Source organism: Aulonocara stuartgranti, assembly GCF_965226115.1.
Source record: "Aulonocara stuartgranti genome assembly, chromosome: 3".
In the NCBI taxonomy this organism is placed as follows: Eukaryota; Metazoa; Chordata; class Actinopteri; order Cichliformes; family Cichlidae; genus Aulonocara; species Aulonocara stuartgranti.
The window spans coordinates 77,010,559-77,037,477 of NC_138941.1; the positions used below are offsets into that span (position 1 = coordinate 77,010,559).

Genomic DNA, 26,919 nt, shown 5'->3' on the forward strand with positions numbered 1-26,919 from the left:
CGGAGAGCGCAAAGTTGAAGTCTGAGTCACCCACGAGGAACACAGATGTGTTTAAACAGTCAGTCTGGTGGACTTAAAGGTGTGGTTTGTAGTTATGGGAGATTATGGAGCTACCCTGCTGACAGATGAACAAAGATTGTCTCCACACAGTGGACATAAAGGAGCTGTTATCATTATTCATGATGGACTCATGCCTTCGCAGGTTTCTGTCAAAAGTCTGTTTGGGTTGAGTGCTCCGTTTATTTTTCTGCAACAAGGTCAAACACAGAAGAGTGTCAAAGGGCACACTCTGAAACTGTGTCAGAGCAGCAGAGAGTGGGTGGGTGGGTGGGAGTGGGCAGATTGTAGTGACTAAACTCTTTTAGGTACTGCAGCTGATTATCTGACAGGAAGAAGGAGATGAGGCCTGAGCTCTACAACCTCAATAATAGATGACAACCTGGTGATGAGTGATGGTGGAGGGCAGGCTTGCTGCTCCATCACTACACAGAAAAACTCTTTGACATGTTTATTAAGATTACCTCAGAGTTTTTTAAAATTATGTTTTTATAATTGGGCATAATATCATAGCCATTTCTTATGGGAGTGGCTACATGCTTATCTAAACTCTCATTCCCACCTTGACTCTTGGTCTTCTTCACCTTCTTCTCTTTGGAGCTTAGATGTCTGTGACCAAAAAATAAATAAAAAATAGAGATTAAGAATAACCCAATTATTTATAATACAATAGGATTAATAGATAATAATAATAGACTCTCAGTAGCAGCACACTGAGCGCTATTTATAAATGGGAGAGAGATCTTAATATTCATTATACTGAAGAGCAGTGGAAAGGAGCCATTAACATAGCTCGATCCAATTTTACTTGCAACCGCTTGCAAGAAACTGTCAGTGTTTGAAATGGACTCAGGCGCAGATCAGAAATCCTTGGCAAAATAGAGTGCGTTTATTTACAGTTAAACACAAGGTGGGAATATATATAGTGTGGCAGGGAGAGGGATCCGGTGCTCCGGGGGAAACAGGGATTAATGTTATACAATCTCCTCTCCTCGGCAGATTCCAAAAACACACAGGCTCGCTCGGGTCCAGGGCAGATCTATACACACACACAGAAAGTTGTCCAGGTTAGAAACGATCTCTAACTCACAGATTCAAATTCACCAGATTCAGAGAGACTGACACTGATGGCTCAACAATCCAGTGAAGAAAGACACAGGTCCACCATTAAAAATAGTGCTCCAATCAGCTGGGATCGGCTGCAGGTGTGACGGTGAGCACAGGTGCATGAGCCTGTAATGAGCCCCGGCAGAGGAGAGAGAGAGAGCAAAAAAACCAAACAAAACATGTTGCCTATCACAGAGTCAGCCAGTAAGGCACGGGGACCATGACAGAAACCCAATACAAAATCCTACACTGCCTATACATCGCCTAATGTTTTACATAAGATCACACCTCATGTTTGGCTCCAAAGGGACCCCGGATATTTTCTTCTTGGCCTACCCTCAAAAGAATTAACATTAAATTACTTGCAGCACAAACTATGTGATAAACTATTGCTGTTAGCTAGGAAATGTATTCCCATTAACTGGGTTAAGGATAACTTTATGTGACTTTATGGTACAGGGAATTATTTAAAGTTATTCCTCATGAAAGAACTGCTGCTGTCTTAGGAGGAAATGAGGATCTGCTTCTCCATGTTTGGTCCCCTTTGCTTTTTATTTGCCAAATGATCTGTCCCAACTGTTAAGGGGAGGTTGTTGCTTTTAAGATGTCGGATGTAGTTTTTTTTTTTCTAAATCTGTGGGTAAATGGATGACAAAATATTTTTCTTTTTTTCTTCTTTTGTTTCTTTTTTGTTTGTTTGTTTGTTTGTTTGTTTGTTTGTTTGTTTGTTTGTTTGTTTGTTTGTTTGTTTGTTTGTTTGTTTGTTTGTTCTTTCTGATTTTTTCTTCTTTTCTTTTTTCCCCATATGTGCTTTTGCAAAGGTATGTAATGACTTTAATGTATGTGATTTCCTTTGGGGTTTTTTCTCTTGTTTGTCTGCTTTGTTATGTTTTTATGCTTTTCCTGATGATGAATAAAAACTGTTAAAAGGGGGGAAAAAGGATTACGTCGGCATCAGAGTGATCCAGTGATAGTTATCAGTACAGACAGCGTTATGTTTATATCCTCAAAAATCAACAGACTCATATTCATGTTTGTGTCACAGAGTGGTGACCTGTCCATGTGTACCTCTGCTGTCAGAGCCCTCCCCTGCTCTCACACCAACAAACAAACAAGGAAGTCATATTTAGATATTAGAAGGTAACTTCCTCGTTCTGCTTGTTGGACAGTCCACTGTTTGAAGTTTCTGTCCTTTTTCCAGAGCTTAATGTAAACAAGTCCTTTCATAACTCATATCTACACTGTGTCTTTGTGTCAGTGGGGAAGTCTGTATCTTAAAATTCAAATACTGAGTACAAAGAGAGAGTGTGTTAGTACAGATGGTTATTTACTGCACAGCTGTCTGCATGAACACCAGAGAAGAACCAGATGTAAGTTTCAAACCTGCAGGCTCATTTCATGTCTGTGTACAGAGGTGCTGTGTGGACCACATTTGAAACATTGCTTTTTCTTCATGGACAATTTTAAATAGATGATCATTAATTAATAGTAATCATAAATTTATTATAGCAGTGTATGATAAGCTAGATATCATGTTTAATATAAAGTGCTGACATGCGTGTCATGGTCTGAGTGAAGAGCTGGAAATTTCCATCAGTGCCTGAGCATCCTTGGATCTGCCCATGGGCAGGACTACCTCAGCTTCACGCATCTGGAGCTAATTGGGGCAATCAGGCCCAATGGCGTGTCCAGCGGGGTGGCCTGGGGGGGGCACAGGCCACCCCCCCAACCAGACTGGCCAGCCCAGGTGCCACCCCAAAGGCAAAACAATACAATTCAATCAAATATCAAATGTCCGATTATGTTTTCACGGTGAAGCTCAGATATCCGAGTGTAAGTGAATGCAGCATCGCTTCTGCGCTATGTGCATCACGTTAGCAAAGGTAGGAGAGCCAAGCACGAAAGACGTCACTGCAGGAAACAATTTTTCGGTGAAAGAAAATGAGGACAGAATAAATGTCCCGGTAAGTAATATTAAGTTTGTTGAGTTTAGTAAACTTCGGTGAAATTAGAATACCAAAGAAAAAATAACACTTAAAGAATTATTGCAGCCGTGGAATATTTCAGACAGTATGCTACTGAGGGCAGCTAACATAAGAGTTATGAGTTATAAGATATAATCTAAGTCGTAACATTGCTGTATGGAGCTGCAGATTTGGTTGCAGGTTAACATAGCTGGACTGGCCATCGGGCATACCGGGCATATGCCCGGTGACTTATTTTTTATTTATTTTTGTAATGGCATGAACAATGAGAGGTGGTGGATTGGCCAGATGCAGGCCGATGTGTAACAATAACTCAGTTGTTTGGTGGTGGCTATGGCGGAGCTTCCACAGAGGCAGCAGGTGGATGAGGGAAGGGGAGGCAGGAGGAGAGACCCGAAGCAGCCACCAGTCCGAGAGTGTCAGGTGAACTGAACTTCAGGTAAGAAGTTATGAGCTGCAGTCTATCTGGGTCAGATATAAATCAAGTTTAGGTGGAGTTTATTTTCATGTTGCTGACTTTTTACTGTCAGTTGCAATAACTCATACTGCCCGAGCTAGCATGACGGAGTTTCTGTACAGCTGTTCAGTTGCTATGATGTTACTGATAGTGAACTTTATTTTATTCATAAGGTTAGTAGAGTTGCCAACGGCTCCTTAAAAATATGGAATGGTCCCTCAATCAGAGAAAATATTACACGTTTCGTATTGAGCTGAGAAGAGACGCAGTTTGTCCCGAACTTCAGCTAGAATGGAAAAAAGACACAAAGCTGGATTTATTCTGTCGTTACGCTGCACAGCTGCCTCTTCTCTCATCTCCCCCTCCCTCTCCCGTTTCTACTTCAATCTTGTTTGTTTATCGCCCACTTTGCGCCAGAAAGAGGAAACCAGCAGATATTGCGCTTAACAACAGCAGCACGTTTAAGCTTGATCAGCTGTTGTTAGAATTTATTTAATATTAATTTCTAGTATCAGCTGATGTTTGCTGGAGCCACAGCTGTAAAGCTGCTGGTCATGATGTCGGTTTGTATATGTGGTGAGAGGGAAACATGAAGATGAAACCAGGAGATGTCCTTACTGAATCATCAGAGCTGAACAGGTGATGGAGAAACAGGTTTACCTTTTAGGTGACATGGATGAGTTGAAGTTATGAACTGTTTCTGAGAGACAAATAACACCAGGATCCTTTTCTATGTAGCTGACAGCTGGTAACTGTGCAGGGGCGGGTCTAGCAAAGTTATGCCAGGGGGCCAGGTAGGGCATTAACAGGGAGAGGGGGGCACAAAGAAATACTTTTCTTTCTTATTCTCATTTAAAATATCTAGCTTTTATTAAATAATTATCTAAATCTTACAACCAAAGTTTTTATCTGACGTAAAATGTATAGAAATCATACATATACCAACAAGACTGTACATCACTGTCACAACAGGGTTTGTTTTCATTCAAAGTCTTTATGGCTTTAATACCTGGTGGGCCGGTCTGTAGTCAAAATGCCCGATTTTCTGTCCCAGTCCAGCCCTGCAGGTTAATACTGGCAGTGTCACCATGCCAGCTGACTGTATTTCATCATCAGCCAGTGTTGTTCTTTATCAATATTACCAAAGTTTACCATAAGGCAGCATAGAAAGTATTTACTTGCTTTCAGGTTTTATTCAAATGTTAGTCTTTTCAGTTGTTTCCCCACTTTTTTTCTGTTTCAAAATCAAACACCAGTTTGTGAGAAGATTATCTTCTTTTTTTAACAGGCAGATAAAGTTTTGCATTGGCTAATTTGTCAATTGTTTGTTACAAATGTTCGTATTTTAATATTCAAAAATGTTTTTGCCCAAAACATATGTGCACTATATATCAGTAAAAACACTATGCAAATATTGCTGTCCTTGAATGCTGAGTAAGCACTGACAAAGCACTGATTGTATCTCTTGTACTTTATCAACGCAGTATCTAAAAACTTTGCACCGTAGTGGTTAAAATCTCATTCTAATAAGAGTTAAAAGTGCATTTGGTTATTAGGTTTATAGGATTATTGAATTATGGTTAATCGTTGGTAGAATTGTTTTTAACATTATCTGCCAATTACATCTGCCACCCTTCTCCAAATCTGTGCCCCTACCTGGCCCCCCCAACAAAAATTTTCTAGACACGCCACTGATCAGGCCAAAGGGGATTTAAGCTCTGCGCTGTCATCTCCTTCCTGCCAGTTTGTTAGCTACCTGATGTTGGTAACCAGCACTCATGTTCATGGTTCTGCTTTCAATTAGATTTACTTACCTTGTTTCTTGTGCTTCAGGTAGTGATGTGTCCTGTGTGTCGAAGCTTCGAATCGTGCGTCGGGTAATCGCAGGGGCGTTTTTCTGAAGCGCGTATCGAGGCTTGCGTTGATTATGTATGCAGTGACGTTCGAGGCCTCGCGGGCAGTCCGTACCACGTGACTGATTCGGGAACTGGTTCACCGGTTCGCGCCAGATTCGAAATAAAATGGGCAGCAAAACACAGCTGATTCCCTCATCACATCGTGTTGTGGAATTGGATTACGTACGTGTTACATAGCTACTGGAGTACTGGACACAAATTTCTTTATCCAAACTTGTATAAACTTGCTGTGGTTTTTCTTGCAACCCCTGCTTCATCTGTGCCCTGTGAGAGGATATTTTCAAAAGCAGGAGAAATCCTCTCAAAAAAGAGGAACCGTCTTAAGCCCAGCACTGTGGAAAAGCTGCTATTTTTGAATAAAAACAAATGAAAACTTTTCCCTAGTGTCATGAGCACTGTTATACAAGCACATTCACATCACAACTCCCTCCCTTTTTGTTTCCATGTACATTCCTGTGTTAAGCTGCCAATTTATTATACACAAATATTAATTAAATTAATATAATATAAAATTAGTATAATATTAAATATAACTAATATTTAGAGTTCAGTTATTGGTGTCATGAACAATAGTAATTCCTTTATTCATTCAACTTGAAGTGCCACACACTAGTTTGTGTCATTATTGAGATGTACATAAGCATGATTACGCAGTTACACAATCATCCCAAAAACTGTGTACTGATAGTTTCCACTTTCTCTTTTGTATCAGATATACTGAGACAATATTCGGGATAAATAACCATGAAAAACAATTTATTTATTCAGTTTAGAGGTTTACACATCATTATAATCATTGAGCCCGTTTCACTTGAATTGTCCACTTGATGGCGCAGTAGAGCAAATGAATCATCACAATGCTTCGAACCATGAGTCGACCAGTTGGATGGAAAGCTTCAGTTCATCATGAGGCTTCATCTCACCATCACTAGCTTCAGGACTTTTTTTCCAGTGCCGACTGCCACTCCACCACTTGGATCTCGGTTCATATCCACTCACTGGAAAATATCTCCAAACCTCACCTGCCTACCCTCCTGCTCGCTCACCACTTTGGATCCAACGGACCCCAGGTCAGCCGTTTCACCTTTTTCAAACCCTAAAGAATTACATCATCTCCTCCTCAATACTGCACCTCCACCTCCTGCAAGTAAGCTGGAAAGACTGTTATACTCACCCTCTCTGGCAATCCACTTGAACACAGCTCTAACTGTGCTCTCCTCTCTCCCCAGTGTGACCATTACTTACCTGCCCAAGATCCAGTTGGGTTACGTTTGTGCCACTCTGATAGTTTCACGGCCCCGTTTCCACGCCACAGTTTGCCACATCCCGGTGTATTCACCTTTGTCACATATATTGTTCATTCAGCAATAAATTGTGTTAAAACACTCTCTTGCATCTGCTCTGGGTGTCTGAATACTTAATATATTATCATGCTTTTTACAACTACGTGAATGTACTGTTGCTGAGGAAGTAAAATGGACTGGACTGGGAAGCGCTGTCGGTAACCAAAGTGAGAAGGACAACTGGAGTGTCAATGAGGGTCGATTCATCCAATGCGTCTGCCTGGAATAGACACAGTATCAATGGTAAATGGCCTGTATTTGTATAGCGCTTTACACATTCAGTCATCCACCCATTCACACACTGGTGATGGCAGCTACATTGTAGCCACAGCCACCCTGGGGAGCACTGACAGAGGCGAGGCTGCCGGACACTGGTGCCACCGGGCCCTCTGACCACCACCAGTAGGCAACGGGTGAAGTGTCTTGCCCAAGGACACAACGACCGAGACTGTCGGAGCCAGGGCTCGAACCGCCAACCTTCTGATTACAAGACAAACTGCCAGCTCTTGAGCCACGATTGCCCCAATTAAATAAGTAAGGTTGGTTTGAGAGAATGTGACAAGCATGACCTGTAATCTAGCAAAACATTCAGCAGTGTAGTGGGTTACTTTGTAACGAGTTAGGGTACTCTACTTTTTTTGAAAAATGTACATTAACGTGTTAGCTTCTTGCATTACATAATTTGTATTTTTGTTATTTTTCTAAAAAATAATTTTTTATTTCATGACTTTATCTCAAAAAGAAACTAAATCTTGACTTCAGCCTGGTTTTTGGGCCACCTGCAGCATAGCCATAGTGCTGTGATACGCCTGTGCCCTGCTCCTGACCTGTGTGTGTGTGGGTTTTCTACAGAGAGGGTATTTTGTTTGTACAATTTGGTAGCTGCTAGGGTATTAAATTGTATTTAAAAAAAATCCATAGCATTTTATCTTACTGGCAGAATTTAAGTAATGCAAAAATACACTTACATTACATGTCTAAAAGAATTCTGGGTCCTCCTCCCGCAGGTATACAGGAAGGGCACGAAGTACTGCAGTGCGTTTCACGTTGATATCAGGCGCCTCCTAAAAAGGGAAAAGAAAAGTTCATTTAACGCAAAGTTTTCAGGTGTCATTCTTTGGGGAGAATACATGTTTATGAAACTGCATGACATCAGACTCTACTAAATTTTGGAGACTTTTCTTTTAAGATACAACCTTTCTGTCTCTTGTGACAGAGAGTCTGTTTCTTAATCATTTGACAAAAACCCTACACAGTATTTTAAAATAGTGTTCTCCAGATCAGAGCTGTAATCTATATAGAACATGGGGTTCAAAGCAAGGAAAAATTGTGTGTTTATCAGTGAAACTTTTAATTTGTGTTAATTTTATCATTATCAATATATGAAATCTTCACCTTAAGGGACTTAATGAATGGTTTCTTCTAAAAATTAGAAATGATTGAGTCATTTCACATCATATGAAAATATTAATTTTTAATACAAATTTGGCCCTACAAAAATGGAAACTCAGTAACAAAGATAATGGAGATTCTCTAAACACGAGCGAATATCACAGTAAAATTGTTGATTGTGATTCACACATTGGATGTATCCTCAGTGATTTGGTACAATTATACAACATTTTATAAGAACTGAACAACTGATGAAACAACTTACTTATGTGACCACATATGAAGTGTTATAACTTACCACAAAAGGTGAACTGTGCCACTGACCCTTGGTAGATCTGCACATGATAAAAAAAAAAGCATTATAAATACTAACACAGCTATTAATAATGAAACTGGTGGGGTACATTTAAGATGTTAATGTCACAAAATAAAATAGACTGGTAGAAAGAAGTACAAGGAAATGGTAATGGGGGGAGCCATGAAAATAGATCTTTTCAACATGATTCAGTGTGACAAAGCCAGGGCATGATTAAAAAAAAAAACAGGTTGTCACGGTCCTGGGTCAGTGACCCAGTGTTTTGAGTTTCTTGTGCCTCTGAGTTTTTTGTATTATGTTCTTAGTTCTCTTTGTTGTCCCAGCGTATTCTTTAGTGTAGTGTCTTAGTTTGGTGTTCTTGTATTCTGTTTAGTTCTGAGTATTTGGTAGCTGCCCTCTGTGTTTCTTAGTTGCTCTGTCTCCCCTAGTCTAGTTTGCATCTGTGCTAATTCCTGTTTTACTTTGAAGGTCTGTGTCTCATGTGAGTGTATCCTACTTTGCTCCCTTGTCTCGTCAGTTCTGATTTCTCCCAGCTGTGCTCTCCTTCTGTGTCTCATTCCCCTCGTTACTTCCCAGTGTATTTAAACCCTGTGTTTCTCTGAGTCAGTGCTGCGTCGTCCCTCAAGCTGTGTGTTTCCTCGTGTGCCTCGCTGCAAGCTGTGAGTTTATATTTTCCCAGTTTAGTTTTGTATGCTCGTTTTCTGTGAGCAGCAATTAAAGCTGTGATTTTGAGTTCATCCCCTGAGTCTGAGTCCTGCATTTTGGGTCCAACTCCTGTCTGCCGCACAGCGATTCATGACACAGGTCTTTTAACCTAAAAATGTTTTAATGGCCATGAAGAAAGGTCTCTTCAATAGCTCTTTCAACTCACCTGTGTTTACTGTCTCCACCTGAAATTAATTGCAGTCTGAATTTTTTTTTTCTTCTGTCTTTTTGTCTTTGGTCTTCAGCCCTGGAAGAAAAAATAAAATTGAAAACCTTATCAGCGCACTAAATATACAACACCTTGCTATATTTCAATTGTTTTAGATAGAAGTTGCCACTGCTAGCTAAGTCACTTTTGAATGATGCTAATGAGAAGAAAAAAAAAACCTGCCGAACAATGAGGCTGCTGTTGTAAAAACGCCAACTTTCTTGCGTTGGCAAGGGGTCGTTAAAATATCACTAAGACCCTTTCTTTATGTGTGATTCTTAGTAAAACTGTGTTTTAATCGGTTAAAACTGACGACATAATCTATGTTTGAAAAAGAGCGTGAACAACTATTCACCACCTGGGTCTGTGCTTTTTAACACATACTAATATACTTGCTTTTTTACAGAAAAAATAAACATAACGAAGGTTCCGTTTTACTTACAAGTTTCTCCAAATGTTCTCTCCAGTAGCTCGAGAAGGGCAGCCATATTGAACAGAATCTTCTGTCAACGTCGTTCAGGTTAGAGAGAAGACGTCATGACGTCCACATGCGGAGCTCGGAAAAAAAACATTTACTCAAAAATCATAATTAAGAAAGCAGTATTTACTCTTAACTTCTAAGCCATGTACAATTATAACTGTTTGAATCGTTAACCGAACAGAAAAGTTTTAAGTTGTTTCAACTTTGTGAGGAATTTCAATTGTTATAGCCACAAACTTTATAAGTCAGGTAGACTGTTGGGGTTTACAGTGTAGACTTAATAGTTAATATATACAGTAATGGACTTCTATACATTTTACATCAGATTAAAACTTTGGGTGTAATATTCAGATAATTATTTATTAAAAACTAGACATTTTAAATGAGAATAAGAAAGAAAAGTATGTCTTTGTGCCCCCTTTTCCCTGTTCCTGCCCTATCGGCCCCCCTGGCTAAACTTTGCTAGATCCGCCCCTGCACAGTTACCAGCCGTCAGCTGTAGAAAAAGATCCTGGTGTAGAAAGTAATATTAAATACATTCTAACAACAGCTGATCAAGCTTAAACGTGCTGCTGTTGTTCAGCCGCTGGTTTCCTCTTTCTGGTGCGAAGAGACGGACTCGCGACAGAAAAGCCGATCAGCTGATCATTGATCAGTTTCATGATTGAAGTGGCAGCAGGAGAGAGAGAGGGGGCAGTCGCTCCATATATCGGTCGTTAAGCTTAACATGGGAACGCTTTACAAACATTCAGAGATGAACTTACACACTTGCTTTACTTTTCTCTGGGATCACTTCCTTGGAGATGAAATGCCGGATTGCTAGCGAGGCTCCAAATACACACAGCCGCTCTATCACGTGACCACACTGCTCCCACGTGCTACGGTTATGAGCCGAGTTACGCCGTGTCGCAAGTTTTGTGAGGTGCTTTTTTGATATTTAATGGATCAGATTACATTTTTTATTTCCCTCCGATATCCGATCCAGTAATTTACGTTAGTGTCGGACCGATACGTAATATCGGATCAGTCCATCTCTAGTAATAAGGCAATGATTTTCTTTTCTTGACTCTTCTGTGATTTGAAAATCATTTACACATGCTTCTTGATGTCAGCAAATCCAAACTGAGAGCATTGATTGGGAGAGCTCAGAGCCATCATACCCACCCAGGTGTTTTGGAGTCTCCACTGAAGGATGAAGATGTCGAATCTCTACACCTTGACATTGATCCCCTTGTGCCTTCATCTAGTTTTGGAAGAGACATTTCCTGGACCGCACTCTCACATGCTCTGTACCTACATCACCATCTCTGAGAGTCGCAGCTTGGCCCGTCACAGGGTGAAGTTATAAGAACGTCTTATTTTACCAAGTCCTCTCTCAGGTTCCTAAATCATTGATGGCACTGAGATAGTTTTTTAAATAATCTCTTCTTCTGTAATATAAGAACCTCTCCTGCTTTTAATGGTACTTTTCATTACTTCCTGTTGCATTCTCGTCCCAAACAGATGCTGACGAGCTGACACAGTCACATGGAAGAGGGAGAGAAATCTGACAAAACTGTTTGTAATGATTTCAGTGAACCTCATGTCTAACAATGACAGATGTATAAAATAAATAAAGATGAAAGTAACACGTCCTCTTTAGTTTTCTGTGTTACTAATACTCCACTGATCAGATGTGTGGCTGGATGAGGCTCCTAAACATGATGAAATGCCCACAGTGGGAGGCCTTTGTCATCACATGCTTGAACTCATATGTTTGCATATGCTGAACAGGCAGTGGGACTGTATTACTACATGCTGTAACTGTTGGGTAGCAAACTGCATGAACACCGTACTGAATATGACAGGTGTGGTTGAACTGCACGGACACTCTGAAGCTTCTCCTCTGGCAGGACAGGAGTGAGGACAGGAGTGAGGCCTGGTCCTGTGAGCCGCTGTGAGGATGTACTCGGGGAAAGGTCACCGGCCTCAGGCTCTTCACCTTTTTAAAGACAAAGCAGTCATTTAGATAGAAGATTGGACAGTGTTCACCTGTAACTGCACAAAGAGGAATTAAATTAAATGTAATTACTGACCAACACTCACAGTGTTTTCTACAGCTGTGGCCAAACATTTAGAGAACAAGTGTTGCTTTTCACACAGTTTTAGATCTTTTTGTCAGATGTTTTCTGAAGGATAGAAACTTCTATGTTTCTACAGCATGTGATTGATTATATTTGCTCAGCTCTGAGTTCTAATTGTAGCTGATGAGAAATGACTGAACCATCCTAGTGACAGCTCTGGATCTTAGACTGTAGGATCCACAGGAAGTTTATAAAGATGACCCCGAGCTGTTCTGATGGATCTCCACGGAGCGTCCTGACTCTGTATCACATGTTAGCTTCATGTGGGTCAAAGGTCAAAGCTGCTGACTGTCAGGAAGCTTCAGAGAAGATCAGACAAAAACGAAACACAGAGCTGAAGATGAAGCAGATCTACATGTGACTGTTGCTGGTTTCAGATGTAATCAGTGTCAGGAATAATCAGATCAACATTTCAAGATTTCAAAGCGTTTATTGTCATATTTACAAAGAAAAGCATTTCTCTGTGCAATGAAACTCTTTCTTTGCTGTCCACACACAGATGCAGGCTAATAAATACAAATAGAACAAGATAAAATACAAATACTATGAATAAATGAATGGAGACTAAATGTAAGTGTGAGGTAGATGTATGTGCAAAGGAGCTATGAGCTTGATATGAAAGATGACCTGATGTGCAAACATTACTGTTAAAACAGGTCAGCTGTTCAAGAGTCTGATAGCAGTGGGAAGAAGGAGTTGTTGAGTCTGGATGTTCTGGATTTTGAACTTCTGAACCTTCGTGCTGAGGGTAGAACTGTGAACAGCCGTGTTGGGGGGATGTGGGGTCTTTGAGGATGGCTTTCTCAGACGTGCTGCTAACAGGTGAGTCTGTTACCTGGACTGGACTGAGTGAGCTGCTGTGTCACAGCTTTATCAGTGACACACTCAGCATGTGTGTGTGTGATATGTCACAGTGCTTGAAACACACATGAAAATATATTAAAGGTTGAATCTTTTTTTCTTTTGGTTTGTGGAACAAAAATCAGCAACAAAGAAACGCGAGCGTAAAACTTAGTGTAGAAGTGCAACAAACGTAAGCCGGCTCATTTGACGCAGTGACGCTTGAAAAGGATTTGCGCACCTACATCATTATTTACGGTTTAAGTTGTGCTGCCTTCAGGTGCACCTGGTAAATTCAGGAATCTCTACTCCAAACCACAGCAGGTTGTTTTAGAGGCTTTTCTGGGTTAATGTTGGTTTGTTGGCAGAAACATGTCTGTGATCGCTGTGTTGTTCTTTTTGATGCAGGATTTCATGTAACTCGGTGCTAAAATCATAACAATGAAGTTGAACAGTTCTAGTGCTCATGTGTTAGCTAGCATGCGTCAGCTAGCATGCAGCCTGTTTCAGTTGCTCCTGCTTTTACTCTTTACTCTAATTTTTTCTTACTTATTTCTTTGTCCTTTACTGAGTGTGTTCATCTGTTTAAAAGCTTTCTTTTCAAACATGTGGATCGAGAGAGTTTTTGTTCTGCTGTTGCTTTCACTGAGGAATGGGAGCGCAGCACAGCAGCTAACACCAGAGATCAGCTGAGCCGCCTGATGCTGCTGTTGCAGATTAACTGGTGTCTCAGATTAACTGGAGACGGTCAAACAGATGTGTGACAGACTTTAAGGAGCTGCTGCCAACAAACCAGCAAATAAACACTGAATATTTCATGTGTGACATTTGTGAGGTGGCCTTAAACACAGTCCGTCAGTCTTTTTGCTCTTGAACAGTGAAATATTAAAAACTGTCTGGAGTTTATTTGGTGATGTTCTCGTGCACGAGGCGAAAAAGGAAATCCAGGTGAGTTTCTCCTGATCACCTGAGGCTGTCATTACTGTGTGAACCCACACACCACTCCTCACTCCTCCCACCCGCTGCACACAGTCACTGAGTACAGACCGGCTGATTCCTGTAAAGGGAGAGGCAGGAAGAGGCGGAGCAACACCTGAAAAACAAGAAGCCCAACGTCATTTTGCAGAAGTGACAGTGTGAGAGAGCAGCAGCAGAGCTGCAGTCGAGTCCTGTTTGTCTCTAAAAGAAGATTCACTGGAGTCCATCAGGTTCCTCTCAGCAACAGTGGTGAGTGCAGCTGATCACACTTCCTGCTTCTACACAAATCTTCACTCTGTTCACTTCATCAGGACTCATCACAGTCACACTGGATCCATAGAAATCTGCTCATGTAACCACAGATCCACTGTAGGAGCATCGAGCTGCTGCTTCAGTCTCACTGTGGCTCTGCTCAGGACTGTGGACTCAGGCTGTGCTCTGGACTTCAGACTGACTCCACACTTCCTGGTTATTCATCACTTCCTGTTCCTCTTAGATTGATTCTGGATCTGATTGATCATAAGGATTACAGACGTGAAAACACCTATTTATTCTTTATTGATATAAAGCCTTTGACACTGTAAACCAGCAGATTTTGGTCAGTACTTCAAAAAGTCATTCACACATTTTACAAAGATTATCTGACTTAGTGTATCCTGTAAGAGTCACAGATGATCCTCAATCATTCAGAAAACAGTCGATGCTGCACTTTATAACTTTGTGTGGAAACATGAATCTCATTATTTAAACAGATGTGTTTGAATCATCCTGATAATCAGGCTTTAAACATGTCAGAGTTCCACACATCAGCTGTGATATTCAAGCTGACCTGGATCAAACATGTCATCAGACACAAACATAGATGATGCTGTTTAATCCCAAAGCTTATTTAAACAAACTGGAGGACAGAATTCCTCCTTAAATGGGATTTTGATCAAATCCACTGATCTCGTTTTCACACACAGGCTTTATCATGGTGGCTTCTTCTCTACTAACATCAACCTTTGATTTGGACAAACAAATATGTGAAACACAAAAATAAATCAATGTTTTCTGAGGATCCAGAATAACATGAATGATGTATCCCAGCGAGTGACTGGAAAAGTTCATCTTCTTCCACATCCTGAGTTTGTGAGGAGCTGTGATGTTCCAGTATCTGTGAGAGAAAACAGGACAGTTTTTACTGACGCACAAATGGACCAAATATACAGACACCTCTGAATAAACATGTTCTCATCAATGCCATTAAAATACTGGATCAACAGTTAATAACACATTTCTGAGGTTTGTGATTCATCGTCCTCCTCACTGTCAGCTCTACTGGAACAGTCACTGTTTAATATTAATGGCTCGTTGATCTGGACGTACAATAAGAAGTATTCAGTCACCAACAAGGTCGAAGTTTACTTCACAGTGATTGATGGAAAATATCCAACAAACTGATTTATTCAAGTATACAAATGATCTGGATGAATCTTGGACCTTCTGTAAAACAGAGAAACAATTTCACATCTTTGTAACGACTGTATTTATCTTCATCCCCAAACGTTGATCCTGTCCATCTGGACGCTGCACTGTACAGCAGACACTACGATGTTAGGTTTGTGTTTGGATGAACCAGTTTGTGTCTGAGTGTGTTGCTGGGTCTCCACCAGTTACTCTGAGAACTGAAGAAGCTTCTCTGATGAAACGTCTTCAAGAAACTCAAAGAAGTCCAGACGCTTTTCTCTCCAAGCTCCTCAGACTACTGACGCTTGTTTCTCTCTTTGTAAAATGAAATTTAAAGTGAATTTTGAATCAAATGTTTCTCTTCTTTCTCCCTCAGAGTGCAGACATGTCTGCTGCCAGCAATCTGCGATCTGAAGATCAGTTTCTGTGCTCCATCTGTCTGGATGTGTTCACTGATCCAGTCTCTACACCATGTGGACACAACTTCTGCAAAACCTGCATCAGTCAGCACTGGGACATGAATCAGAGCTGTCAGTGTCCCATGTGTAAAGAGACGTTCTACACTCGACCTCAGCTGAGGGTCAACACCTTCATCTCTGAGATGGTTGCTCAGTTCAGACGTGAAGCTCAGCAGAAAGCCAGCAGCAGCAGCTCAGAGCAACAAGCTGCCAAACCAGGAGAAGTTCCCTGTGACTTCTGCACTGGAACCAGACTGAAGGCCCTGAAGTCCTGCCTGGTGTGTCAGACCTCCTACTGTCAGACTCACCTGGAGCCTCATCTGACAGTGAAAGGCCTGAAAAGACATCAGCTGGTTGATGCTGTGGAGAACCTGGAAGGCAGGATGTGCACGAAGCATGATAACCTTCTGCAGCTGTTCTGTAAGACTGACCAGACATGTGTCTGCATGCTCTGCCCTGTTTTAGACCACAAGAACCACGAGTTTGTTCCTCTGAGAGAAGAATATGAAGGAAAGAAGGCAGAGCTGGAGAAGACAGAGGCTGAGATTCAGCAGATGATCCAGAAGAGACGACTGAAGATTCAGGAGATCACAGAGTCGGTGAAGATGAGTAAAGATGCTGCAGACAGACAGAAAGCAGAAGGTGTTCAGGTCCTCACGGCTCTGATGGAGTCTGTTGAGAGACGCCTGAAGGAGCTCATGAAGGAGATCGAAGACAAACAGGAAGCTACAGAGAAACAGGCTGAAGGTCTCATCAAAGATCTGGAACAGGAAATCTCTGAGCTGATGGAGAGAAGCTCTGAGGTGGAGCAGCTCTCACGCTCTGAAGACCACCTCCACCTCCTCCAAAGCTTCTCCTCCCTGAAAGCTCCACCCAGCAAGGACTGGACAGAGGTCAGAGTTCATCCACCATCATATGAGGGGACTGTGGGGAGAGCTGTGGCTCAGCTGGAGGAGACAATCAGGAAACTCATGAAGAAGAAGCTGTTAGAGGCTGAGCTGCAGAGGGTGCAGCAGCATGAGGTGGATGTGACTCTGGATCCTGATACAGCTCATCCTGCTCTCATCCTGTCTGATGATGGAAAACAAGTTTATCATAGTGATGTGAGGAAGAATCTTCCAGACAACCCAGAGAGATTTTCTCCATGTCCTTGTGTTTTAGGAGAGCAGAGTTTCTCTTCAGGCAGATTTTACTTTGAGATTCAGGTTAAAGGAAAGACTGAGTGGATTTTAGGAGTGGCCACAGAGTCGATCAACAGGAAGGGACAAATCACAGTGAGACCTCAGGATGGTTTCTGGACTGTGTGGCTGAGAAATGGAAATGAGTACGAAGCTAATGCTGGTCCTCCAGTTCGTCTCTGTCTTCATCCTGGTCCTGAGAAGGTGGGGGTGTTTGTGGATTATGAGGAGGGTCTGGTCTCCTTTTATGATGTAGGTGCTGCAGCTCTGATCTACTCCTTTACTGGCTGCTCCTTCACTCACAAACTCCACCCATTCTTCTGTCCCTGTACCAATGATGGAGGTAAAAACTCTGCACCTCTGATCATCTGTCCTGTCAATAACATTAATCTATCCCCGATTTCATTCGCACTTGATTTCTGTTTTGATTCTGATTAAAGGGAACAAATGAACATATTGAGTGTAAATCCTCTACAGTCTCCATGTTTCTATAGAATCTGATCATCAGGACTCTGATTCACACTTTGATTCTCATGGAGTTTGATTTGAACAGAAGAAAAGTTGAATCAGGAAATGTTCCCACCAGAGGTGGAGCCAGACATTTGAAACACCCGGGGCTTAGCCCTAAAGGGTAGTATGCATGTGGGATTTTTTTTTCTTTTTTTTGGGGGGGGGGGTAGAAATGACTGAAAGATTAATTGGCTCTGTTTTGAGTTTTGTTCAAAAAAGAATGACTTCATATAGGGAAAAATATATATCACATGTGCAGGACACCTTAAACTAGTTTTTTAATTAAGCAGCGAGGCAGAACAAAGTCAGGGCTGTATCAAGACACAGGGACTAAACCCCAATTCAACCAGACCCAGAACTGATCCAGAATTAAAACAGGACTACAAGAGTTCAAAATCAGGACTACTGAGGACTTAACCAAAACAGAACCAGAATCAGAACTAGATGATAGTAGCACTAAAAATCATCATAGAGCTGCACTACACTTATTTTTTAATTCTACCAAAGTCCAATATTTAGATTGAGAAAAGTTTATATAATTATTTAGCCTTGTTGTGCAAACAAGCCTGCAGAACTTAATAAATATAGAATTTGAAAAATAACAAACCTAAAAAGAAACACTAGGTACGAGATACATGAGGACCTATGATACGGTGATACTTTTAGTAAGCAACCATTTGACTAACATGTGTGTCTCACCTGCTCTTGTTCATCTCTGTTCTGTCCTCATTCTCCATCTCCCTCTCTCTCCCTCTCTGCTCCTCTCTCTCCCTCTTTGTGCTGACAATCATCAAATATACAGTTGAAACCACATATTTATGTACTCTTCAGATCAAAACACAAACACTTTTTTAATTGTAACATCAAATCAGACTAAATATTTTTTTTTGGATTGATAAATATATTATTTATCAATAACATATTTGTTAACTTTAAGAGTAAAGAGAGAAACTATCTGTATTTCTTAATTGCAAATGGCACCAAATTGTATTCAAACTGAGCCACACTTATGGAGCTCCACAGTTCTGTTCCTGGTGTTTTGGTTGATATCTCTTGATGTTCCCATGTCACAGAAACAGGCTCTGTGTTTTGCCTTATATGCATCCACAGCTGTGCCACCAGTTTACTCACATGGACTCTACTAACCTATCAGAAGCTTCTTCAGCTCAGAATGGAATCGTCTGGAGTTTCTTATTAATTAACAATAAACTTAGTGTATATGTGCTCCTACATTTGATGAAAGTGATAAAAAAATAGAAGCTCTGTCTCTCTTTATTCTGACATTTAACTAATTCAAAAGATATTTCAATATTTATCTAAAACAAAAGTTTACTCTAGATTGATGTTGTACAGTAAAAATGTTTTATGTTTTCTCCCAAGTAATGCCTCTAAAACACTTAAGTTGGCTTTATTAAACATTAGATCTCTAGCTGGGAAAACATTTTTAATTAATGATTTAATCACTGAGCACAGCCTTGATTTTATGTTTTTAACTGAAACTTGGTTGGACCAAAGTAACAGTGGAGCTGTTCTCATCGAGACGACCCCTCCTAACTACACTTTTATCAGTGAGGTCAGGGCGAGCAGGAGAGGAGGAGGGGTTGCTGTCTTATTTAATGAATCATTTCAATGTAAGCAGCCATCTCCTGGAAGTTGTCAGTCTTTTGAATATGTGGCTTTACAGCTGAAGGCCCCATCCAAAGTTGTGTTTCTTAATGTTTACAGGCCTCCCAAATACTGCACAGACTTTTTTAATGACCTCAGTGAACTGCTGTCTGTGATCTGTGTTGATTTTGACTGTGTAATTATTGCTGGGGATTTTAACATCCATGTGGACAACCCTCAGGACAAAGGGACTAAAGACCTGAGTAACACTCTGGGCAACTTTGGGCTGACTCAGCATGTAACAGAGGCCACACATAATAGAGGACACACTCTTGACCTACTGATCTCCAAAGGCCTGAGCATTTCAAAGGTTACTGTGTCTGATGTGGGCGTGTCTGATCATTACTGTGTTTTCTTTGAAAGTAAAATCTCAGCCCACACAAATATATCAACAGCAGTGATCACAAAACGGTGTATAACTGAAGACAGTAGTGCAATTTTTAACCAGGTCTTCCCATTAACACCTGACCTGTCCAGAGGGTCAGTCAATGAGCTCGTCAATAGCTTCAATGCTAACATGTTAAATGTAATGGACACTATTGCTCCCATTAAGGTGAAGGTTATCTCTGGAAGGAAAAAGTCTCCATGGAGAAACTCCACACTGGTGAAAAATGAAAAAAGAGTGTAGGAAAGCTGAGCGCAGATGGAGAAAAACAAACCTCCAGGTTCATTATGACATCTATAAAGAGAAACTTCACAATTATAATTTACAACTGAGGAGTGCAAGGAGGTCCTACTTCTCTGACATCATCACTAAAAACAGCCATAATGCTCGGGTCTTATTTTCTACAGTTGACAGGCTAACAAACCCTCCTGTGTCAGTGGCAGCTGAACTTCATTCGACCATGGCCTGCAATGACTTTGCCAAATTCTTCACAGACAAAATCCAAAAGATTAGACAAGCAATTGGTACATCAACAGCAGATCCAGGATATGTACTGTGTCCACCAAAAAACTGTTTAAACACCATGAAACAGTTTCAACCTATTAACAGCAAAGACCTGGAGGACATCTTAGGTCAGCTGAACTCCTCCTCCTGCTGTTTAGATGTCCTGCCAACAAGTTTTTTCAAAAAGGTCTCAAAGACTTTAGAGTCAGACCTGTTACAGATCGTCAACTTTTCTTTATTATCAGGTGTGTTTCCAGAATCACTAAAAACTGCTGTAATCAAACCTATACTGAAAAAGGACAATCTTGACAAGACACAAATGAACAACTACAGGCCGATCTCAAATCTCCCATTTTTAAGTAAGATCATTGAAAAAGCAGTTTCTCAACAGCTCAGTTACTTCTTAAAACAGAATAACTGCTACGATGCCTTCCAGTCAGGTTTTAGACAGAACCACAGCACTGAAACCGCTCTGACCAAAGTGTTTAATGACATATGTCTGAATACAGACAGTGGAAAAATGTCAGTCCTAGTTTTACTGGATGTCAGTGCAGCATTTGATACAGTTGACCACAACATATTACTCAAACGACTGGAGAACTGGACAGGTCTTTCAGGAACTGTACTAAACTGGTTCAAGACATACTTAGAAAACAGGAAATACTTTGTATCAATAGGTAACTTCACATCTGAGCAGACAAGTATCACGTGTGGAGTTCCCCAAGGTTCCATCTTGGGACCCCTTCTGTTTAACATCTACATGCTCCCACTGGCACAGATTATAAACAACAACAAAATAAACTATCACAGCTATGCAGATGACACACAAATATATATCACAATGTCACCAGGAGACCGAGGCCCTGTACAGGCTCTTGGTAAATGCATTGAGGAAATCAATGACTGGTTGTGCCACAATTTTCTCCAGCTAAACAAAAACAAAACTGAAGTAATAGTCTTTGGCGCCAAAGAAAAACGATTACAGGTCACCAGAGAACTTCAATCTATACACCTAAAAACCACAAACCAGGCGAGAAATTTGGGTGTAGTGATGGATGCAGACCTAAACTTAGAAAAACACATTAAGACAATAACAAAGTCAGCTTACTATCACCTCAAGAATATTTCAAGGATAAAAGATCTGATGTCTCAACAGGACCTGGAAAAACTAATCCATGCATTCATCTTTAGTAGGCTTGATTACTGTAACAGCATCTTTACAGGTCTACCTAAAAAATCAGTCAGACAACTACAGCTCATTCAGAACTGTGTTGCTCGAGTCCTCACTAAGACCAAAAAAGTGGACCACATCAGTCCAGCTCTGAGGTCTTTACACTGGCTGCCTGTCCGTCAGAGGATAGACTTTAAAGTTCTGATGCTGGCCTATAAAGCTCTGAATGGTTTAGGACCAAAATACATCAATGACCTCCTGACCCAGTATGAACCTTCCAGATCCCTCAGGTCATCTGGATCCGGTCTTTTATCAGTTCCCAGAGTCAGAACCAGACACGGAGAAGCTGCATTCAGCTTTTATGCTCCTTATATCTGGAACAAACTCCCAGAAAGCCTCAGATCAGCTGAAACACTCAGTTTATTTAAATCCAGGTTGAAGACTCACCTGTTCTCAGCTGCATTTGAATAAAGCACCAAATCCACACTTTAAGCTTAAATTTCAAAACTTACATTTAACTACTGATTTTATCTACTGTTCTGATTTTATCTGTTTTGATTTTATATACTGTTTTGTTTGTTTGTTTGTTAATTAGTTAGTTTGTTTGTTTGCTTGTTTTAATCAATTTTAAATCATGCTTTTTATTTGTTTTTGTTTCTAATGTCTCTGTAAAGCACTTTGAATCACCTTGTTGTTGAATTGTGCTATACAAATAAACTTGCCTTGCCTTGCCTAAAGTGTATGTAAATATCTGGTTACAAATGTGAATATCCTGCTGTGTACTGAAATCCCTCTTGTTTTGCATAGAAATATACTGAACAACATACAAAGCATAAAATAAGTTTTTATGCTTTGTATAAAAAAAATGAACTAAAAAAAAAACTAACTAAAATTAACTGAATTTATAGCAAAAATGTGTTTAGTTTTCATTGATGTGTACGTGTCATACAATAGACGAGGGTGAAAATGAAGTTTAGTTTCCAGGTTTTTTCTTGCTGTGTCTCATTATGCCAGCAGGTGGCAGCACGTTAGTCGAGTCGTCTGTGTCGCTGCTCCGTCCACGCGCAGAATCCTGTCAGGAAAAGTCGGGAGAAAGCGCCAGAGTCCAATTTGGGATTACTTTGAATATGACTGTGTTTTGGATAAAGCAAGTGTCTTGTAGTGGAAAGAGACAAATTATGAGGGACATTTCTAAAGGGGAAAAAATCTCACAAACCTTAAAGTGCACTTGAAAAGCTCACACAAGAAGGCTAACCTAGCTTACCTTGAGAAGGTAAGGGAGCACACTCAACCCTCATCCCCAGAAACAGAAGCTAACCCCAGGCAAGGCAGCGTGATGCATCCCGAGACAACAGGACGGGGATATCTAAATAACTGTGTGAGTCAATTGCCTTCAAAGAGTTTATCAATTCACTTGAACCAAAATTACGAACACCCGGTGCTGCAAGAGTTAATAGTCTCATTGGGGCCAAGATATACATTTTATAGTTGCCTGGTATCAATGGTTGTTCATCTGCCCTAATTTATTTATTTATTTAAAGAACCCATAGGTGAGTTGTCTGTCTCTGCGTGTTAGCCCTGCGACAGACAGGTGACCTGTCCAGGGTGCAGGGTATGGTAGCTGGAATAGCAACATACCAAAGGATAAGCAGAAGAGAATGACTGATATGATGAAACTGGGATTTTGTTACACTTAATTATTGCGAACACAACTAAAACTATAACTGAAACTAATCACAACTAAACTGAAACTAAGGATTTAAAAAAAAATAAAAACTAAACTAAACTAGCAAACAACTGGTAAAAACTAATTAAAACTGATATAAAATTGAAAATCTGAAGTCAAAACTAAATAAAAATAAAAACTAATGAAAATTGCAAAACTATTGAAACCCTGGTGAGGACAGTAGACAAGTGGGTAGATGTTCCATGGACTAACACTCATCAGTTCATCTGCTATGACGGTGAGAATATGTGGGCAGCAATATGATGAAACAATATTTAATAATGTTATAATCTAATTTATATTCTGTTTTACATCGTGTGTTCCTGAAAGAAACAGTTTGAAGAATGAGACAAATTAGTTAAAGATATTTTTGTGTTTCTGACTCGACAGAAACAATGAAAAACAACAAAACATTTCATTTGATTGAGACGTCTGTGACCTGGACTCAGGCTCAGAACTACTGCAGACAGCATCACACCGACCTGGCCAGTGGACTCGATCAGATATACAGTGAAGAGTTTAAGAAGTTGCAGAACTCTACAGCCTCATGTATCGGCCTGTTCAGAGACAGCTGGAGGTGGTCAGATGGGAGTAACTTCTCTTTCAGATACTGGGACATGGACTCATTTAATGATGGACTAAACAACAGGAAATGTGCAACGACTCTGTTAGAGAGATCAGGAAGATGGAGCTCTGCTGGATGTGACCAAAGAAAGCCTTTCTTCTGCTATGATGGTGAGTTTACACAGATTTATCTCAGCTGTTTGTCCAACAGATGAACTGCTGGACTGAGAGGATTTAGGTCAGTGTGTTTCTTCAGCCACTTATTTCTGCATGTATGTTGAACTTCTGTCAGAGGTGAAGATGTTTAGCTGATGGTTGGAACAGAGATTTCTCTGTAGAGCGACTGATTCATCTGAAGAATCACTGAAATGTTTTTAATGGTTTCCTTGATTTTTATGGCAGATAAACTGATTCTGATCAGGGAAAACAAAACCTGGGAGGAAGCCTTGACTTACTGCAGACAGACACATCATGGCCTGGTTTCAATCAGCAACCCTGAGGAGCAGCGATGGGTCCAGGAAAGAGCCAAAAACGCCTCGACTCCTTTCGTGTGGCTGGGACTGCAGTACTCCTGCTTTCTGGATTTGTGGGGTCGGTGACGAGCTAGTGTGCTATGAGAGGTGGGCTTCAGGGCGAAAGACTGAAGACTGTAGCATGTCTGCAGCCATGACCACAGGAGGGCAGCACGAGTGGGTCAGTCAGAGGGAGAATGAGGCATTTAATTTTATTTGTTTAAACATAAAGTCACTTCTTAGATTGACATGTACTGTAGAGTTCCTGGGGTGAACTCTGTTTGAAATGGGAGAATGACCAACAGATTATTACCTGTTATTACCAACAAGACAGCGTACATCACTGTCACAACAGCATTTGTTTTCATTCAAAGGCTTTATGGCTTTTCCTATACCTGGTGGGCCGGTCTCTAGTCAAAATGTCTGGGCCCATTTTTTGTCCCAGTCCAGCCCTGGGCACGACACGCAGTGAATTAATCTGAGAAGGTGCATCAAAAAATAAATGGCTGGGCCAGCGGTGCACATCGCAAATAGAGACTTTCAGGTGTTTGGACCAATGTTTTATTTTCTTATCAAAGCAGAAAGCTTTAATGAGCAGCTGGATTTGTCTCGCATTAACTGGCTGAGTTAATGCCAGTTAATGCAACATCGAAGCAGCTGGAATCCACAGCTGTGTGTGTTCATGGAGCTGCATGTTCACCTGCTGGACATCACTACCTGACAGGTTTAACTGTCTTCAGAACATTGCAGAGGCCTTATTGACAGTATTTGGCTCTACATGTCTGTGTGAACAGGTTTTCTCTCACATGAGTCCTCAGGTAGCCTCTGAATGCTGGACACTGGGAGACCTGTGTCTCTGAGTGGGAGACCAGAGATCACATTAACATGTGTGTCTCTGTATTAACAAACATGCCATATTGGCTTAGTTTATTTTTGTTATCATTGTTGTGAGGAGACCATAAAAAGCATTTGTATTTTCTGTTGTACAGTTATGGAGTTCTTGTTATGGATAAAAAGTCTTTTTTTGTTTCAAAATAGCTGATAACTGTTCACTGATAGCTGCCAACATCTGCAAACAAATGTAATTCTATAAAGTTGTTCTATATAATGTGTAACTGTTCATATAGAGCGTTATTAAATTTATTGCTAATGCAATCATATGGCACACTCACTTCTGAGGAAATTTTAAATGGTACTCGCCATCAGAAAGGTTGCTGACCCCTGGTTTAGATGAACTGTTGGACTTCCAGACCAGCAGGTTTAGGGAAGTCTTTATGGGGTCATACTCTGACCCCCCCCACACACACACACACGCCCCCTGATATAGAGCAAAATATCAAGAGTGCATTTCATCATTTGCTCGGTAGGTTGTGCTCTTGCATTTTGTTTGCTCGAATGTTGCCTGGATTCAGTGGGAACGTCATAAAAAAAAAAAATTCTTGTTATTCCTCACATACCGTTGGACCAACTTTCTAAACGGTTTAGAATAGATTAGGATAAATACAGTAAGAGTATTCAGGGCTCTCAAAATTTCAAAATCCCTGGTAGCCCTTCGGGCAGGGACTCTTCAGGTTTTGGTAGCCCAAAATAAATTTAAGTAGCCAGAATAAAAAAGAGAGCAATTTTTTGATTGATGTTTTGTTTCCTTTACAATATTATACATTAAAGTATAATATTGTAAAGGAAACAAAACATTAATCAAAAAATTGTTGAAAAACAAATTACAACATTGTATAAAAATTACAATCATCAACTCAAATACTTGGTTCTAATTGAACAGAAATTTCTATGAACTTGTAAGAACTGTGTAGGACATGAATCAGTCTGTGTCAGATCCTGAATTTGAAATTTCCACTGAAGTCACGGGTAAGAGACAAGTGGAACCAAGATCGAGGCCATTTGCTTTTTGAAGTTTGCAAAGACTGCTAAATTGCACCAGTGGTAGTTCACTCTTTGCAACATAGTACGCTGTTCTAAACAGATTTTTCAGGTTTATTTTTAGTATGTTATTTGCAATTGGTGTTTGTTCTGGGAAAGATATTGCAGAATGAGCAATAATGCATTTCTTGCATTTCTCATGGGTTCTAATGGGGGCCTTTCTTAAAATGACTGGTCCCAGTAACAAAGGCGCTTGTCGACTCAGAAATCGAGAGAAAACCAACAACACACCCGGCAGAACATTGTTATTTACACGGGTGCACATAAGTGGTCCGCATGTGCGCATTCGCTGTCAAAATAAAAGACGCGCACCAGATAAGAAGTTGCAGCGCGCGTTTGCGTCCATATAAAAAGCACTGTTTTTGTCCGCTAGAGTGGGATTTTCACGGCACGTTCCACACCACATCTGTGCGTTCATCATTTGTTTGAAGCCAGCTCACCTCCTGCAACCACTTTTCCGAGAATACGCGCTTCTTTTGTAGTTCGGACTCCTTCTGACATTTCTTTGGAGGTGGAGGAACATCACAGTAATTGCTTAAAGGAGCTTCTTCGACATCTTTAAGAGTTCTAAACAAATGTCTGTCCTCCTCCTGAAAATCCTATGTACGCAAACACGCGTTGCAACTTCTTATCTTGTGCGCGTTTTTTTTTTTTTTTTTTTTTGACAGCGAATGCGCACCTGCGGACCACTTATGTGCAGCCCTGGTTATTTAGCTCGTCATATTGCAGCCACAGAAATTCTTTTGTCCATGAAACCATAAAGCTGCACTTTCTTTTTGCCTTATAGTCTGATTTGTCATAACTTCTCCGTTTTTGTGGTAAGCTTTTCTTTGGCTGTCACTTCTTCACCCTGACCTGTCTTATTTGGCTCAGCAGAACTAAAATATATATCGGTCTGTGAAGGTTCTCAGTCATCCAGGTCATCGTAGTCAAATATATATCCTGCTGCTT

The 26,919-nt window shown here is 40.7% G+C and overlaps 1 protein-coding gene and 1 long non-coding RNA gene across 5 annotated transcripts; both read left to right on the top strand.

Annotated features, from left to right (window-relative positions):
- Positions 1 to 2,968: 2,968 nt before the first annotated feature.
- LOC309703519 (E3 ubiquitin-protein ligase TRIM21-like) lies at positions 2,969 to 22,042 on the top strand. Of its 4 annotated transcripts, none has more exons than XR_014275916.1 (2): positions 2,969 to 3,128; positions 3,492 to 3,951. XR_014275916.1 is itself a non-coding variant. In XM_082528417.1 (2 exons), the coding sequence occupies exons 1-2, from the start codon at positions 3,006 to 3,008 to the stop codon at positions 17,429 to 17,431; spliced, it is 1,821 nt and encodes a 606-aa protein (XP_082384543.1). In that variant the 5' UTR covers positions 2,990 to 3,005; the 3' UTR covers positions 17,432 to 22,042. The 4 variants fall into 4 exon arrangements, 2 of the variants coding, with proteins under 2 accessions (XP_082384543.1, XP_082384544.1); XR_014275917.1 differs by having other exon boundaries at positions 3,501 to 3,951; XM_082528417.1 differs by lacking the exon at positions 3,492 to 3,951 and adding an exon at positions 15,734 to 22,042 and having other exon boundaries at positions 2,990 to 3,128.
- On the top strand, positions 8,671 to 11,518 carry LOC309703931. The gene is made up of 3 exons (XR_014276087.1): positions 8,671 to 9,232; positions 11,215 to 11,346; positions 11,471 to 11,518. It is a non-coding gene; the product is annotated as an uncharacterized lncRNA (long non-coding RNA).
- Positions 22,043 to 26,919: the final 4,877 nt, after the last annotated feature.

Bases quoted from the DNA above. Each gene is read 5' to 3' on its own strand.
- LOC309703519 (XM_082528417.1), top strand. From the start codon at position 3,006: ATGCAGCATCGCTTCTGCGCTATGTGCATCACGTTAGCAAAGGTAGGA. The intron at 3,129-15,733 runs GTAAGTAATATT...TTTCTCCCTCAG, and splicing joins AGGACAGAATAAATGTCCCG to AGTGCAGACATGTCTGCTGC.